This window comes from Cebus imitator, unplaced genomic scaffold, assembly GCF_001604975.1.
Source record: "Cebus imitator isolate Cc_AM_T3 unplaced genomic scaffold, Cebus_imitator-1.0 Scaffold50, whole genome shotgun sequence".
NCBI classification, from domain to species: Eukaryota; Metazoa; Chordata; class Mammalia; order Primates; family Cebidae; genus Cebus; species Cebus imitator.
This window is the reverse complement of record NW_016107365.1, coordinates 414659-429424: the sequence shown is the minus strand read 5'-3', so window position 1 is coordinate 429424 and position 14766 is coordinate 414659. Positions and strand designations below refer to the sequence as shown.

General features: G+C 38.0%; 1 protein-coding gene across 1 annotated transcript in view; it reads right to left on the bottom strand.

Moving 5' to 3' along the window:
• Positions 1 to 14766, bottom strand: part of SLC30A5 (solute carrier family 30 member 5) — a 37559-nt gene that overhangs the window by 11121 nt on the left and 11672 nt on the right. Inside the window, exons 4-11 of the mRNA XM_037738195.1 lie at positions 10998 to 11126; positions 6798 to 6885; positions 5796 to 5872; positions 4943 to 5113; positions 4172 to 4460; positions 3746 to 3954; positions 2963 to 3120; positions 1451 to 1580 (exon numbers count right to left, since the gene is read on the bottom strand). Coding sequence (XP_037594123.1) covers positions 1451 to 1580; positions 2963 to 3120; positions 3746 to 3954; positions 4172 to 4460; positions 4943 to 5113; positions 5796 to 5872; positions 6798 to 6885; positions 10998 to 11126 — 1251 coding nt within the window. The remainder of the gene's footprint in view (positions 1 to 1450; positions 1581 to 2962; positions 3121 to 3745; positions 3955 to 4171; positions 4461 to 4942; positions 5114 to 5795; positions 5873 to 6797; positions 6886 to 10997; positions 11127 to 14766) is intronic.

Here is a 14766-nt window from a genome sequence, read left to right as displayed (position 1 = left end):
GATTCCCACTCTGTCACCCAGGCTGGAGTGCAGTGGCACAATCTGGGCTCACTGCAGCCTCTGCCTCCTGGTTCAAGTGATTCTCCTGCCTCAGCCTCCCAAGTAGCTGGGATTACAGGTATGTGCCACTATGCCTGGCTAATTTTTGTATTTTTGGTAGAGATGGGGTTTCATCATGTTGACCAGGCTGGTCTCAAACTCCTGACCTCAAGTAATCCAACCGCCTTGGCCTCCCAAAGTGCTCGGATTACAGGAATGAGCCACCACATCTGGCCTGAATCATGTTCTTCTATATATTTGTGTGAATGCTTGTGTATGATAAATACTAATTGTCAAAGGATACAAGCATTTAAAATCCAAAAAAAGTCTATTTTTTCCAAACTCTATTCTAGAAACATTTTACTAATGTATGCTTCCACCAGCAAGCCTCAGAGCTGCTTTTAGTCATTCAACAACTAACAGATTTCCTACTACAAGCTAGAACGTAAGAGTTAACAATACAAAATTCAGGTCCTGAAGATACTTATATCTTAATTGTGGAAGAATGACAAATTAAATAACTGCAACTCAATGTTTCTAAAAGAAGAATGCACAAAACATAATGAGAATACTGAGAAGGGGAATCTAACAAACTTTGAGGAGAGAAGAGAGGGATTAAAAGAAAGTATTTCAAAAAATCAGCTGGGCATGGTGGGCCTGTAGTCCCAGCTACTTGGCAGGCTGAGATAGGAGAATTGCTTGATCCCATGAGGCAGAGGTTTCAGTGAGCCGAGATCACGCCACTGCGCTCCAGCCTGGGTGACAGAGCAAGACTCCATCTCAAAAGAAAAGAAAAGAAAAGAAAAAAAAAAAGAATTCTACTAGAGGAGATACATAAGCAAAATCTTGACAGAGGTTGAGGGCAGAAGTAAGGAAAGGACATGCCAACTACAAGAAATAGCACATGTAAAGCTTTGGTGGTATAAGGAGAACATTAAAAGTTGCTACAGCTGGCTGGGCACAGTGGCTTGTGCCTGTAGTCCCAGCACTTTGGGATGCCAAGGCGGGAGGATTGCTTGAGGTCAGTAGTTCGAGACCAGCCTGGTCAACATGACGAAACCCTGTCTCTACAAAATATACAAAAATTAGCTGGGCTTGGTGGCACATGCCTGTAATCCTAGCTACTCGGGAGGCTGCAGCATGAGAATTGCTTGAGCTGGGGAGGTGGAGGTTGTAGTGAGCCAAGATCGTGCCATCGCACTCCAGCGTAGAAAAGAGACTCTGTCTCAAAAAAAAAGAGAATTTAAGAGGAAGCAATATAAATGTAAACAGCAAGATAGGAAGTTATGTTGATATAAGTAAAAAATAAAATAAAACCTTAGCGCAATAACTGCAAACAGTTAAAGTTTAGGACAGAAAAAAATTATATAAGTATGACTAGAAATCCAAATAGGAAAATAAAAAGACTTACTGTTAACATGTGAGTGTCTAATTCTGGAGGATCAATCAATCTAGCCACTGACTCCATAAACACAAAAAAAGCTATTACTATTAGAAAAAGTCCATTAATAAATCCAGACAGAATTTCTATTCGGCCATACCTAAAAAAACAAAAATAAAAATGACAAACATTTTTAAAGTATAAACTTTATAAATGAGGAACCAAGTCCAAATTTTCAAACTACTAAGTAATTAATAATATTAGAAAATTAGCAATATTTTAAATATCATATTAGTGCCAGAAGGTCCTACATATATGTTTGTTAAAATTTTATATATTCATCAAAATCCTTCTTTACTTTCTTTTTCTTTTTTTTTTTTTAGACAGAGTCTTGCTCTGTTGCCCAGGCTGGAGTGCAGTGGCACGATCTCAGCTCACTGCAACCTCCAACTCCTGGGTTCAAGCGTTCTCCTGCCTCAGCCTCCTGAGTAGCTGGGACTACAGGTGTGTGCCACCACACCTAATTTTTTTCATTTTTAGTAGAGTTGGGGTTTCATCATGTTGGGCAGGCTGGTCTTCAACTTCTGACCTCAGCTGATCCGCCCACCTTAGCCTCCCAAAGTGCTGGGATTACAGGTGTGAGCCACCACGCCTGGCCTATTGTCTCTCTTATACAAAGCCTTTCCTAATTTCCTAGTAAGAGGTCATTTATTCCTCCTTTAAACCTTTGAGGTGCTCTGTATTTCTGTCATGGCATACAGATTCTGCTCTGTACCAAAATTATTTGTATTTTTGGCTCATATAAACAGTTGAGAATAAAAGCCAAATTTATTAATTTAGAGTAGGTTTTACACAAAAAGAGACTCTAATTATTGAATTATTTGTTGAATGAAAGGATATTTTCATGTATAGCAACTTCAAATTTTGAATATTCTTTTTAACAAAGAAGATGTGAATGATTATAGATATTCCATTACCTCAAAGAAACACGCTAGACAAAGATCTCAAGATTTTATTTGATGTTTGCTCCCTGGAAGCGCATATATATATGCTTTAAAAAATTTTTTTTTGGAGACAAAGTTTTGCTCTGTTGCCCAGGTTGGAGTATGATGGCCCAACTCGGCTCACTGCAACCTCCACCACATAGGTTCAAATGATTCTCCTGCCTCAGCTTCCAAGTAGCTGGGATTACAGGTGCTGGCCACCACACCTGGCTAATTTTTGTATTTTTAGTAGAGATGAGGTTTCACCATGTTGGCCAGGCTGGTCTCAAACTCCTGACCTCAGGTGATCCAACGACCTCAGCCTCCCAAAGTGCTAGGATTACAGGCATGAGCTACCATGCCTGGCCAAGGGAGCATAATCTTGAGTTCACTTCCATCCAGTATTTATCAAATGCTTGGTTCATATCATCCCCTTATTTACTTCACATTTTTTTAAAATGAAGATTTGGAAATTATTTGTATTAAAAGTAATATAATTCTATTCCTTAAGATGAAATTTGCACTTAAGATATATCAGCTCCATAGTCAATGTACCTACCCATAGGAGAAAATCCGAGTGGCTTTCCACCTACTCATCAGGGCAGCAAAAAGACCCATGACCAAAGCAGAGCAGTCAAAGAGCATGTGAAATCCATCTGAGATCAGGCCCAGACTATTTGTCAACACGCCGTAGAATAATTCCACAAAAAAAAAAAAAAAAAAAAAAAAAAAAAAAAAAAAAAAAAAAAAAAAAAAAAAAAAAAAAAAAAAGGAGGAGTATGTTGGGAACTATGTTTCAATTAGGAGGATTTTAACCCTAAATTATCCAAACCTACTTGAAGATCCGTTATAATAGTTTAAATATTTAACTATCACTTATATTAGAAATCCTATTTCACACAAATTGTAAGAAACTAAGATAAATCCACTTACAAACTATTTAAAAAGAGTTACTTATATGTCTATACAAAATAATAAACTAGGTTATAAAATGTTAGCAATCAGTGGTTTGTAACACTGATTGCTAATAGTGAGAACCTCTCAGTTATCAGAAGTCTTTAGATGCTACTATATTTACTGATTTGAAAGAAGATAGTAAATCAATTCTTCTAAAATGCCTCACAAATTGTTTGCTTAAGTGGCTGGACATGGTGGCTCATGCCTTAAGGACTGCCTAAGTAGTCTGAAGATGATCCCGTAATCTTGCTATTATACTTAGAAAAATTTAAATTTTAGCCCATCTTATTACCAGAAATTTGGGAAGTACTAAACTTATACTAAAACTGTCAAAATTAAAATATCATGCTTTTAGGATATGCCAATTAACATTTAAAAATCTTACCAGATTCAAGCACAAGAAGTAAAAGATCTGCCTAGAGTCACTCTCCTCAAGAATTTGTTTCAGTGATTCCTTAATAAACCTAGGGATCGATTGAGAGCTATGCTGAAAAGCATCACCCATGAAGTTATAAAGAGGTGTTCCTTCAGGTGAATATCCAATCAGGGTACCTTTTTGTCCTCTCTTAGAGGGAGATGATAAGATGCTGGCAGCTACAGAGAGAAAAAAAAGAATATTGTTTAAATTTTAGAAGCTTAAGCTACCAAAACCAACACAGTAACTGTCAGCACTAAATGCAACCACTGTCAGCACTAAATGCAACCACTGAAGAACTTCCCGAATTCTTCCAATCTATCTTTTGACGGATTTGACCGTCAAAATCCATAAATAGAAATTTTTTAAAACAAGAACAAGGGGGAAAATGCTTACACAAAATGAAGAATATAGCACTCACTACCACTCCTCCAGACAGGACGTGTTCAGTGCTCTCCTGGTGTGCTGCTTTGTTCATTGCCCGAAGCTGGTCTGTTATTGGATGTGTCCAAAAATTTCCAAAAAGGAGAGCACTAATAAAAATGGGAAAGGATCCATAACGAGCACATTTGGAAACTTCCATTTTGACTGAACAAATGGAATCCACATAGAAATCCAGGATCATGACAAAAAAGATAACCGTGGCAAAAGGCATAATGAGAGAAAACCAAGACTCGACTTTACTCTAGAAATTAAAAAAAAGAACAGTCAAGACTATATATGTATAAAGTCCACATCTTACAAGATGTTTCTGTTAACCTTTTAATATATAAACATGATTCAGTATGATTCATAATATGTCAACATAAAAAAGCTATAAGATATTGGTACATTTTCTCAGTATTCTCCAAAGTTTTAAAAAACAAAAGCATTATTGTGTAATAGTTCAATAAGCACTAGGTGACATGCAATCCTTAAGTCTGGCACATGGTTAACTGCTGTTTCTTCAAATGATTCCTTTGGGCCATGGGTATGTGAGGGCTGTGTAAATGTAACAGCATTTGATTTGTATTTCTTATAAACAATAAAATTAACTTCAAATTAAAAAAAAATTACAAAGAAAAAGCAAAGACAATTTAAGCTTCTTTCGACATCAAATTAAAATACAATTTATTGAATATAGTAAGTTAAAAATTTAATAGCAATAAATTCTTGCTCTTATCTTACCTCAGTTGTCACAGAAAGTACAATGACCCATGGGCACAAGAGAAGTACAGAAACAAGATGAGATAAAGCTTGAAGACGTTTGGCTCCACCGACGTCGATAGAGAGCTTTCTGGAAGCTGTATGAAAACCAACTTTACAACACAAAGCCAGTACTAGCAATAATACTCCACCCTGTGAGTAAAATTAGATTAAGTCTCATTAGAAACACACACAGTCCAATATTCAATCCTTAAATACATGTGTTGTTTTTTTTTTCCCCCCTGAGATGAGGTCTTGCCCTGTCATCCAGGCTGAAGTACAGTGTCATGATCACAGCTCACTGAAGCCTCAACTTCCTGTGCTCAAGGAGCTCCTTCTGTCTTAGCCTCCCAAGTAGCTGGGACTACTGGCACACACCAACACACCTGGCTAATATAGTATTTAAAAAAAATGAAACTAGTATATTTTTCCCATATACTTAATTACTTAACTACTTAAATGGCAGGCAATATTATACATGCTGATAATTTTATTTTTTGAGACAGTTTCGCTTTTGTTGCCCAGGCAGGAGTGCAATGGCGTGGCTCACCGAAACTTCTGCCTCAGCCTCCTGAGAAGCTGGGATTATAGGCATACAACACCACGCCCGGCTAATTTTGTAATTTTAGTAGAGACGGGGTTTCTCCATATTGGTCAGGGTAGTCTTGAACTCTCAACCTCCGGTGATCTGCCTGCCTTAACCTCCCAAAGTGCTGGGATTACAGGCTTGAGCCACTGCACCCGGCCAATAATTTATTTTAAATGTACTTTTATAGTTATAGTTGCTACAACTTTTCAGAATCTTTTGATCCTGTTAGCAATAAAGAAAACATACCTTGTGATCTGCCACACCTAAGAAGGCAATGGCTGTGTAAAGCATATGAGTTAGAGCACTGTCATGATGTCCTTCAGCTAAGTGAGGTGAAGTAAAGGAAAAAATTCCAAAATGTCACTCTTTGAAATCCCAAGTTCTCCTGAAATTTTAGTTACATTATTCTGGATTGCATATAGACTAATCTGGAGGCCCCAAATCTAATTACCTTCAATAATGTGTTTCACTTAGAAACAAAGCAAAATAAAACAATCCAACATTTAATTCCAGGACCTCATTTATAAATTGGAATGTCTGTATTTCTTTTGTTGTCTCCAAAACAATAACAGTGCTTAAGATAAAGGTGCCAGATTTTAGTAGTTAACCTCTAAAATACATATTGCATACATATAAGTACAACAAAGGGACAAGGGCAAGGAATCCCCTTGGACCACTCCTGTCCAGTGGAATTAAGGCTGCCCTTTAAGATGTATGAATAGAAAATAGAAAAAAAGGCATGTTTGTAGAGTAAAATGAGTAGACATATTTGACTGGAAAGCTGGGTTTCTGGAAGAGAAGAGTTGGGGCTGAGCTAGAGATAATAATTTAGAGCAAGACAGTGAATACTAGGTAAAGGAATTTGAACCTTTTCTTTCAGGCAAGAAGACGCCAAAGGTTTTTCATTTACAAGCATTTAAATTGTTAAATTATATGGGAGCAAACACATTGACTGAGTGGCAAATCACTTTTTTTTTTTTTTTTAGCACCAGTACATTCATAATATTCTTTTAATATCTTTACATTTCTGAAAATTTAGGGTACTGTAGATGATACTGAGATGCTATAAAATATTTAACTTAGAATGAGTTTGTTCATCATTTGAATATTGATTTAGAATATTTACATTAATCTATGGAAGTTTCATTCATCATTGATCAGTTTAATTGACTCATCTTTTCTTTTTCCATTGTTCCAGTCTTCTACTTTTCTGCCTTTAAATAACTCTCATCTATGCCAAAAGGATACGGTGTTCAGCCATTTTAGCCATGAGATCATCATTGTCAAAAAGCAATAAACAGATCACAGCAATAATGAAAAAAGCAGCTCCCCTTGTCTGAAAATAAAGAAAATAACATCAAGGTGACTTTTTCAAGGGTTGATTTTTAAGATGGTAACGACATAAATGCTAAAGAAAGACATTTTCTTATGTAAGCATTTACAAAAATGCATTAAAAAACTGAAAGAACATCTGACATTAAAGCTCTTATATAAGCTTACAGTATTAACAGTAAGATATCAAAGAGATACAAACTAATGATAATGTCAATTATCTCCTTGCTAACATGGTTAGGCATATTACTATGCACAAATTGTTGCTGTTCACAGAATCAGTCTTCCGAAATGCTACTTTACTTCTGGTTAAAAAGTCCAAGTAAGGGCCGGGCGCAGTGGCTCACGCCTGTAATCCCAGCACTTTGGGAGGCCGAGGCGGGTGGATCACAAGGTCAAGAGAGCGAGACCATCCTGGTCAACATGGTGAAACCCCGTCTCTGCTAAAAATACAAAAAATCAGCTGGGCATGGTGGCACGTGCCTGTAATCCCAGCTACTCAGGAGGCTGAGGCAGGAGAATTGCCTGAACCCAGGAGGCGGAGGCTGCGGTGANGAGCCGAGATCGCGCCATTGTACTCCAGCCTGGGTAATGAGAGCGAAACTCCGTCTCAAAAAAAAAAAAAAAAAAAAAAGAAAAGTCCAAGTAGCTAAAGAAAAATTAGTAGAAACTTATTTTACTCTACAATGTGCAAGAAATAGAGAAAATTCTAGCTACTACTCCTCTAGAGAAAAATAATCCAGAGAGCACACTAAAATCAGCAAAGTCATTTCTAAGATCTAGTAAAGGTATAAAGTACTTACAAAGCTGATAAACTTAAAATTTATGTTCTCATCCCAGGGAAAAGGTTTTGTTTTATCTTTTTCTAGACAAGTCTCGCTGTTGCCCAGGCTGGAGTACAGTGGTGTGAACAAAGCTCACTGCAGCCACCAACTCCTGGGCTCAAGCGATCCTCTTGCCTCAGCCTACTAAATAGCTGGGACCACAGGCATGTGCCACCCATGGGTCAATTTTTTATTTGTAGACATGGGATCTAGCCATGTTGTCCAGGCTGAGGAAAAAGGTTTTGATAAAAGAAAATTATAGAAAGTACATAATAGTTTAGTTTATGTAAATATTTCAGAATGGTAGGTACAAAAGCCATCTAAATAGCATTACCATATATTCTTTTGTTTTTTTTTCTGAGAAGAGTCCCACTCTGTTGCCCAGGCTGGAGTGGAGTAGTGTGATCTTGGCTCACTGCAACCTCTGTTTCCCGGGTTCAAGTGATTACCTGCCTCGGCCTCCCGAGTAGCTGGGATTACAGGTGCGTGTCACCACGCCCAGCTAATTTTTGTATTTTTAGTAGAGACGGGGTTTCACCATGTTGACCAGGATGGTCTCAAGCTCCTGACCTCAGACGATCTGCCTGTCTTGGCCTCCCAAAGTGCTGGGATTACAGGCATAAGCCACTGCCCTTGGCTAAATAGCATTACTATACATTCTATATTTACAAATTTACAGGTATAATACATCTTGTATGATACATATACTTGTAAAATACCTATTATTGTCCTGGTGCAGTGGCTCACACCTGTAATCCCAGCCGAGGCAGGCAGATCATGAAGTCAGGAGCTGGAGACCAGCCTGACCAACATGGTGAAACCCCATCTCTACTTAAAATACAAAAATTAGCTGGATGTGGTGATGCACAGCTGTAATCCTAGCTACTCAGGTGGCTGAGGCAGGAGAATCACTGGAACCTGGGAGGTGGAGGTTGCAGTGAGCTGAGATTGCGCCACTGCACTCCGAACTGGGTGACAGCAAGACTCTCAAAACAAAACAAAACACAAAAAAAACACCAATTATATATAGATACATAAGTATATTACATATACGTATAATGGAAGCATAATACAATACTTCTATAAAAGTTCAGAATACAAAGTGAGGATATTCTTCTATTTATAATGTGATTACCACTACAATGGATAAATTCTCTGTTAGTGTGGTGGGTATTAAAACACCTAAGAAAAATCATGCAATTTAAAATTTCTTAAATTTTCATAGAGTTAAAATATGGTGACATCAACAACAATCAACCACAGAAAACACAGTTTAATCTTTTGTTAACAAAGAAGGCAACAGAATTTTGTAGTGCTTCGTAATTAAGAAAAAAAAATCATTAAGTCCTGGACTGACACCCTAATTCATTTCTCACACTAATGAGAGGATATGCAAGATTTATACTCTCATTTCTAGCTACTTAAGCAGGAAAACTTTTTTTTTTTTTATGTTTTTAAGTTATTTTTATTTCTTTCGTGAGTTGTCTTTCCCTGTTTTTTGCTCATTTTCTGCCAAGGATCTTAAGCATTTTTTTAAAATGAAATGGGTGATTTATACTTTGAAAGAAATGTAAAACTTATTTGTGGCAATTTTTGTTGCTGTTTTTTGTTTACACACTGATTTCTGTTATACTAAGTTTATAATCATTATGAAGCCAAACATAGTGAGTTTTCTCTGTGATTTTTTTTCCCACTGCTTTTATGCTCAGAATTGTTTCCATCTACATATTTTATTCTGTGTTTTTACAAATATCTATTTTTGTAAGCTCACAAAACTCTTCAATCCACCTGAAATGTATTTTGAAGTGAAGGGAAGGATTAAATAGTGGCCCATGCTTTACTATTACACCTTATTTGTCTTTATTTCTCCTTTCCTCTGTCTAGGAAAATGCACTGTGCATTGGAAGTATTTAATTCTGTAAAAGAGAAACACTATATAGTCCTAACAGTTTGGAATTGTAGGTTGGTAACTCATTTGACAAAAGGATAATACTTGAATCACTTAGGATGAATAGGAATGCTTAGGTGGCAAAATGTTGGATAAATAAGTGTTCATTATAATTTAAATTTAACAAGTTTTTAGTTATTTTCCAAAAATGATTTACAGGGATTAAGAATGAGCAGTGGGGTTGGGGGAAAGGTGCATGAGTACAACATGAAAGAGACTGTTGTGGTGATGCATCAGTTCTCTTCTTGCTTGTAATGATGGTTACACAAATCTATACACATGACAAAATTTCATAGACCTACATGCATACATACACACACACAATCATATGTAAAACTGGTAAAATATGAATAAGGTCTATGGATTGCACCAATGTCAAGTTCCTGTTTTTTTTTTTTTTTTTAATTTTTGATTTTAATTTTTGTGGGCACAGAGTAGGTATATGTGTACATCAGATGTTTTGATATAGACATGCAATGTGTACAATCACATCACCTAAAATGGGGTATCCATCCCCTCAAGCATTTAGCCTTTGTGTCACATATAATTCAATTATACTCTTTTAGTTATTTTAAATGTACAATTAAATTATTATTGACTATAGTCACCCTGTTGTGATGTGAAATACTAGGAATTGCTTGGTTTTGATAGTGTACTTGAGTTGGTTAAGAAGTTACCTTTGGGGAAAACTAAATGAAGGGTAAGGGTTCTCTCTGTAGTATTTTTGCAACTTCCTAGGACTCTATAATCATTTCAAAATCATTTTCCACTGTTTTTATGTTCAGAAATTTCTCCATCTACAGATTATTGCATTATGTTTTTACAAATATCTATTTTTGTAAACCTACAGAATTCTTCAAAAACAAAACACAAAAATTTATGAGAAAAATATAAAACCAGCAGAAAAAGCCCCTGCATTTTTTTTTTTTTTTTTGAGACTGAGTCTCACTCTATTGCCCAGGCTGGAGTGCAGTGGCATGATCTTGGCTCACTATAACCTCTGCCTCCTGGGNCCTCCTGGGTTCATGCGATTCTCATGCCTCAGCCTACCGAGCAGCTGGCATTACAGATGCCCACCACTATGCCCAGCTAATTTCTGTATTTTCTGTAGAGATGGGGTTTCACCATGTTGGCCAGGCTGGTCTCAAACTCCTGATCTCATGTGATCCACCGACCTCGGCTTCCCAAAGTGCTGGGATTATAGGTGTGAGCCATCATGCTCGGCCTCCCTGCATCCTTTTAAATGGTGAAAAATAAGATTTTATTCTTTTGGATAATATTTGACATACATACTTTCCATTTCCAATTAGAAATGTTAATGTAAATGATAATGGGAAATTCTACCTTTGCTGGTCCTCCTCCAGAGCTGGTGAACAAAACACTGAGTAGTGAAATGACAACAATGTCACTATGTTCAAATAGCAGCAAAGTCCTACAAAAATAAAACATTATCATCTGTGACAAGTATTTTACCTTTATTAAGATGCATGAATTCAACTAGAGTTAGAGAAAGGAAATCATTTCCCCTTGATTTCACAAAACATTATAAGAAAAATAAACAGGTACAATTGCTTTAGAAAATAGTTTGGCATTACCTATCTTAAAAGGTTGAAGCTAAAAATACCCAATCATATCACTCATAGACTTACATCATACAGATTTCTTATTCTTATATATATATGTATCAGGTAACATTTATAAGGTTGCTCATATCAGCACTGTTTGCAGTAAGCCAAAAAATACAGGCAATATAGAGCCACATGCTGCATAATACAATTTTGGTCAATGATGGACTGCATATATATGATGGTGGTCCTTTAACATTATAACGGAGCTGAAAAATTTCAATCACCTAGTGTAATGCATTACTCATGTGTTTCTGGTGATGCCGGTGTAAACAAACCTGCTGCACTACCAGTCATATAATACAGTATATACACTTATGTACAGAACATATGCTTATAAATGACTATGCAACTGGTTTATATATTTACTATACCATACATTTAATTATTTTAAAATGTACTTTTACTTTTTATTTATTTATCTATCTATCTATCTATCTATCTATCTATCTATCTATCTATCTATCTATCTATTTATTGAGACGGAGTTTCGCTCTTGTTACCCAGGCTGGAGTGCAATGGCGTGATCTCGGCTCACCGCAACCTCCGTCTCCTGGGTTCAGGCAATTCTCCTGCCTCAGCCTCCTGAGTAGCTGGGATTACAGGCACGCACCACCATGCCCAGCTAATTTCTTTTTGTAGTTTTAGTAGAGACGGGGTTTCACCGTGTTGACCAGGATGGCCTCGATCTCTTGACCTCGTGATCCGCCCACCTCGGCCTCCCAAAGTGCTGGGATTACAGGCTTGAGCCACCGCGCCCGGCCTATTTATTATTTTTTTAAGACTCAGTCTCGCTGTTGTCTGCCAGGCTGGAGTGCAATGGCGTGATCTTGGCTCGCTGCAACCTCCGCCTCCCAGGTTCAAGCAATTCTCCTGCCTCAGCCTCCCAAGTAGCTAAGATTACAGGAGTCTGCCACCATGCCCTGCTAATTTTTGTATTTTTAGTAGAGATGAGATTTTACCATGTTGGCTCAGCTGGTCTCAAACTCCTGACCTCAGGTGATCTGCCCGCCTCAGCCTCTCAAAGTGTTGGGATTACAGATGTGAGCTACTGTGCCTGGTCACTTTTACTTATGAAAAAGAAAAAAGGTTGTTACTGGATGGCAAGTAAAAATAAAAAAAAGAAAAAAAAAGAAAAAAGATAACTGTATCCTTTGACCTCAAATAGTGGTGTCAAAAAAAAAAGCTAACTAAAATACCTTCAGGTAGGTCCTTCAGGAGGTATCCCATAAGAAGGCATTGTTAGCATAGATGACAACTCCTTGTATGGTACTGCCCTTGAAAACTTCCTAGTGGGACAAGATGTGGAGGTGGAAGACAGTAATATTGATAATCTTGACTCTGTGTATGCATAGGCTAATGTTTGTGTGTCTTAGTTTTTAACAAAAAAGTGCTAGGAGCAGTAGCCCATACCTGTAATCCCAGCACTTTGGGAGGACAAGAAGGGTGGATCCTTGAGCCCAGGAGTTTGAGACCAGCCTGGGCAACATGGCAAAACCTGCTCTCTACCAAAAAAGATACAAAAGTCAGCCAGGTGTGGTGGTAGGCTCCTGCTGTCCCAGCTACTCGTGAGGCTGAAGAGTGGGAGGATTCCTTGAACCAAGGAGGTGGAGGTTGCAGAGAGCCAAGATTGTGCCATAATCTCTAGCCTGGGTGACAGAGCAAGATCCTGTCTTCAAAAAAAAAAAAGTTGAAAAAAATTAAAAATAGAAAAAATCTTACAGAATAAGGATATAAAGAAAGAAAATATTTTTGTACAGTCATACAATGTGTTTGTGTTTTAAGCTGTTTTTACAAAAGAGTAAAATACACTAAGGTTAAGCTTCTACCTCCTGAGGTCAGGTGATCTCTTCCATCTCAGTCTCCTGGGTAGCTGGGATTACAGGTAGGTACCACCATGCCAGGCTAATATTTTGTATTTTTTGTAGAGATGGGATTTTGCCATGTTGCCTAGGCTGGTCTTGAACTTCTGGGCTCAAGCGATCTGCCCACCTCAGCCTCCCAAAGTGCTGGGATTAATGTTTTTGCAATTGAGAAACTCCATGATGGTTTTAGAGAAGAATGTTGGGGGCAGTGTTGGTAGTGATAAGGTCAGGAGGTAGATGACTAAATAAGGAGCCAAGCAAAAATGTAAGTACTTCCTCTTTCCCTCCTTATACCAACACAAAAGGAAAGTGATTTAGTAACACAGGAACCGAAACATAATTTCATGAATAACAAATTTAAAAATTGCAGATGATAAGCAATGCTCTTCCCAAGCTAGGAAATCAACTAGCTTTCCCATCCCTCCAAGCTGCAGCTGCTACTGTGGCTGGAGAAATGACATTTCCAATTATACCTAATCTGTATCTGACAAAGTACATGGCAAACAAGCCAAAGGGATCCCAATGCAGAAGCTATTCTATTGACCGTGAGAAACGAAAGAACTTTTCACAAAGCATTTCTACATTTCTAACCCTTCACTTTCACTCTGTCTACCCCAATATTCTGAGTGAGATCCTTTAGAACAGTGGTCCCTAATCTTTTTGGCACCAGGGTCTGCTTTCCTGGAGGACAATTTTTCCAGACAGCAGCAGTAGGGGGATATTTCAGGACGAAAATGTTCCACCTCAGATGATCAGGCATTAAATCCTCATAAGGAACATGCAACCTAGGTCCCTTCCATGCACAGTTCACAATAGGGTTCATGCTTCTATGAGAATCTAATGCCACCACTGATCTGACAGGAGGCATAACTCTGGCGGTAATGCTTGCCCCACCCCCACCCGCACCTCCTGCTCAGTGGCCTGGTTCCTAATGGGCTATGAAGCCATATTGATCTGTAGCCAGGGGGTGGGAAATCCCTGCTTTATAACATTGTTTTTTTTTCTTTTGAGACGGGAGTTTCAAAGAATACTCAAAAACTGTCGCCCAGGCTGGAGTGCAGTGGTGTGATCTCGGCTCACTGCAACCTTCACCTCCCAAGTTCAGGTGATTTCTGGCTAATTTTTGTAGTACAGGCAGGGTTTCACTATATTTGGTAGGCTGGTCTCCAACTCCTAATGTCAAATGATCCATCAAAGTGCTAGCATTACAGGCGTGAGCCACTGCACCGGCTAAGAACATTCTTCATTCCACTCTTTACCTCTCATTCTCACGGCAAGGCATTTTTTCTTATACTTATTTACTAAGTGAAATCTTTTACAGATGGAGAAATGTTAAAACAATGTTCACACACAGATGCACAATACAATTCTTATGAAGTGGTCCCTAAGCATTTCCTCCTTAAACCAGCCCACTTGCAGAAAAAGATTAATCTATACAGAGCTAGGGAAATATGAAATGGGAGTAGTTTACTTAATCCACCACATGTAGGCTGGATGAGGTGGCTCACACCTGTAATCCCAGCACTTTGGGAGGCTGAGGTGGGCGGATCACCTGAGGTCAGGAGTTTGACCAGCCTGGCAAACATGGTGAAACCTCGTCTCTACTAAAAATATAAAAATTAG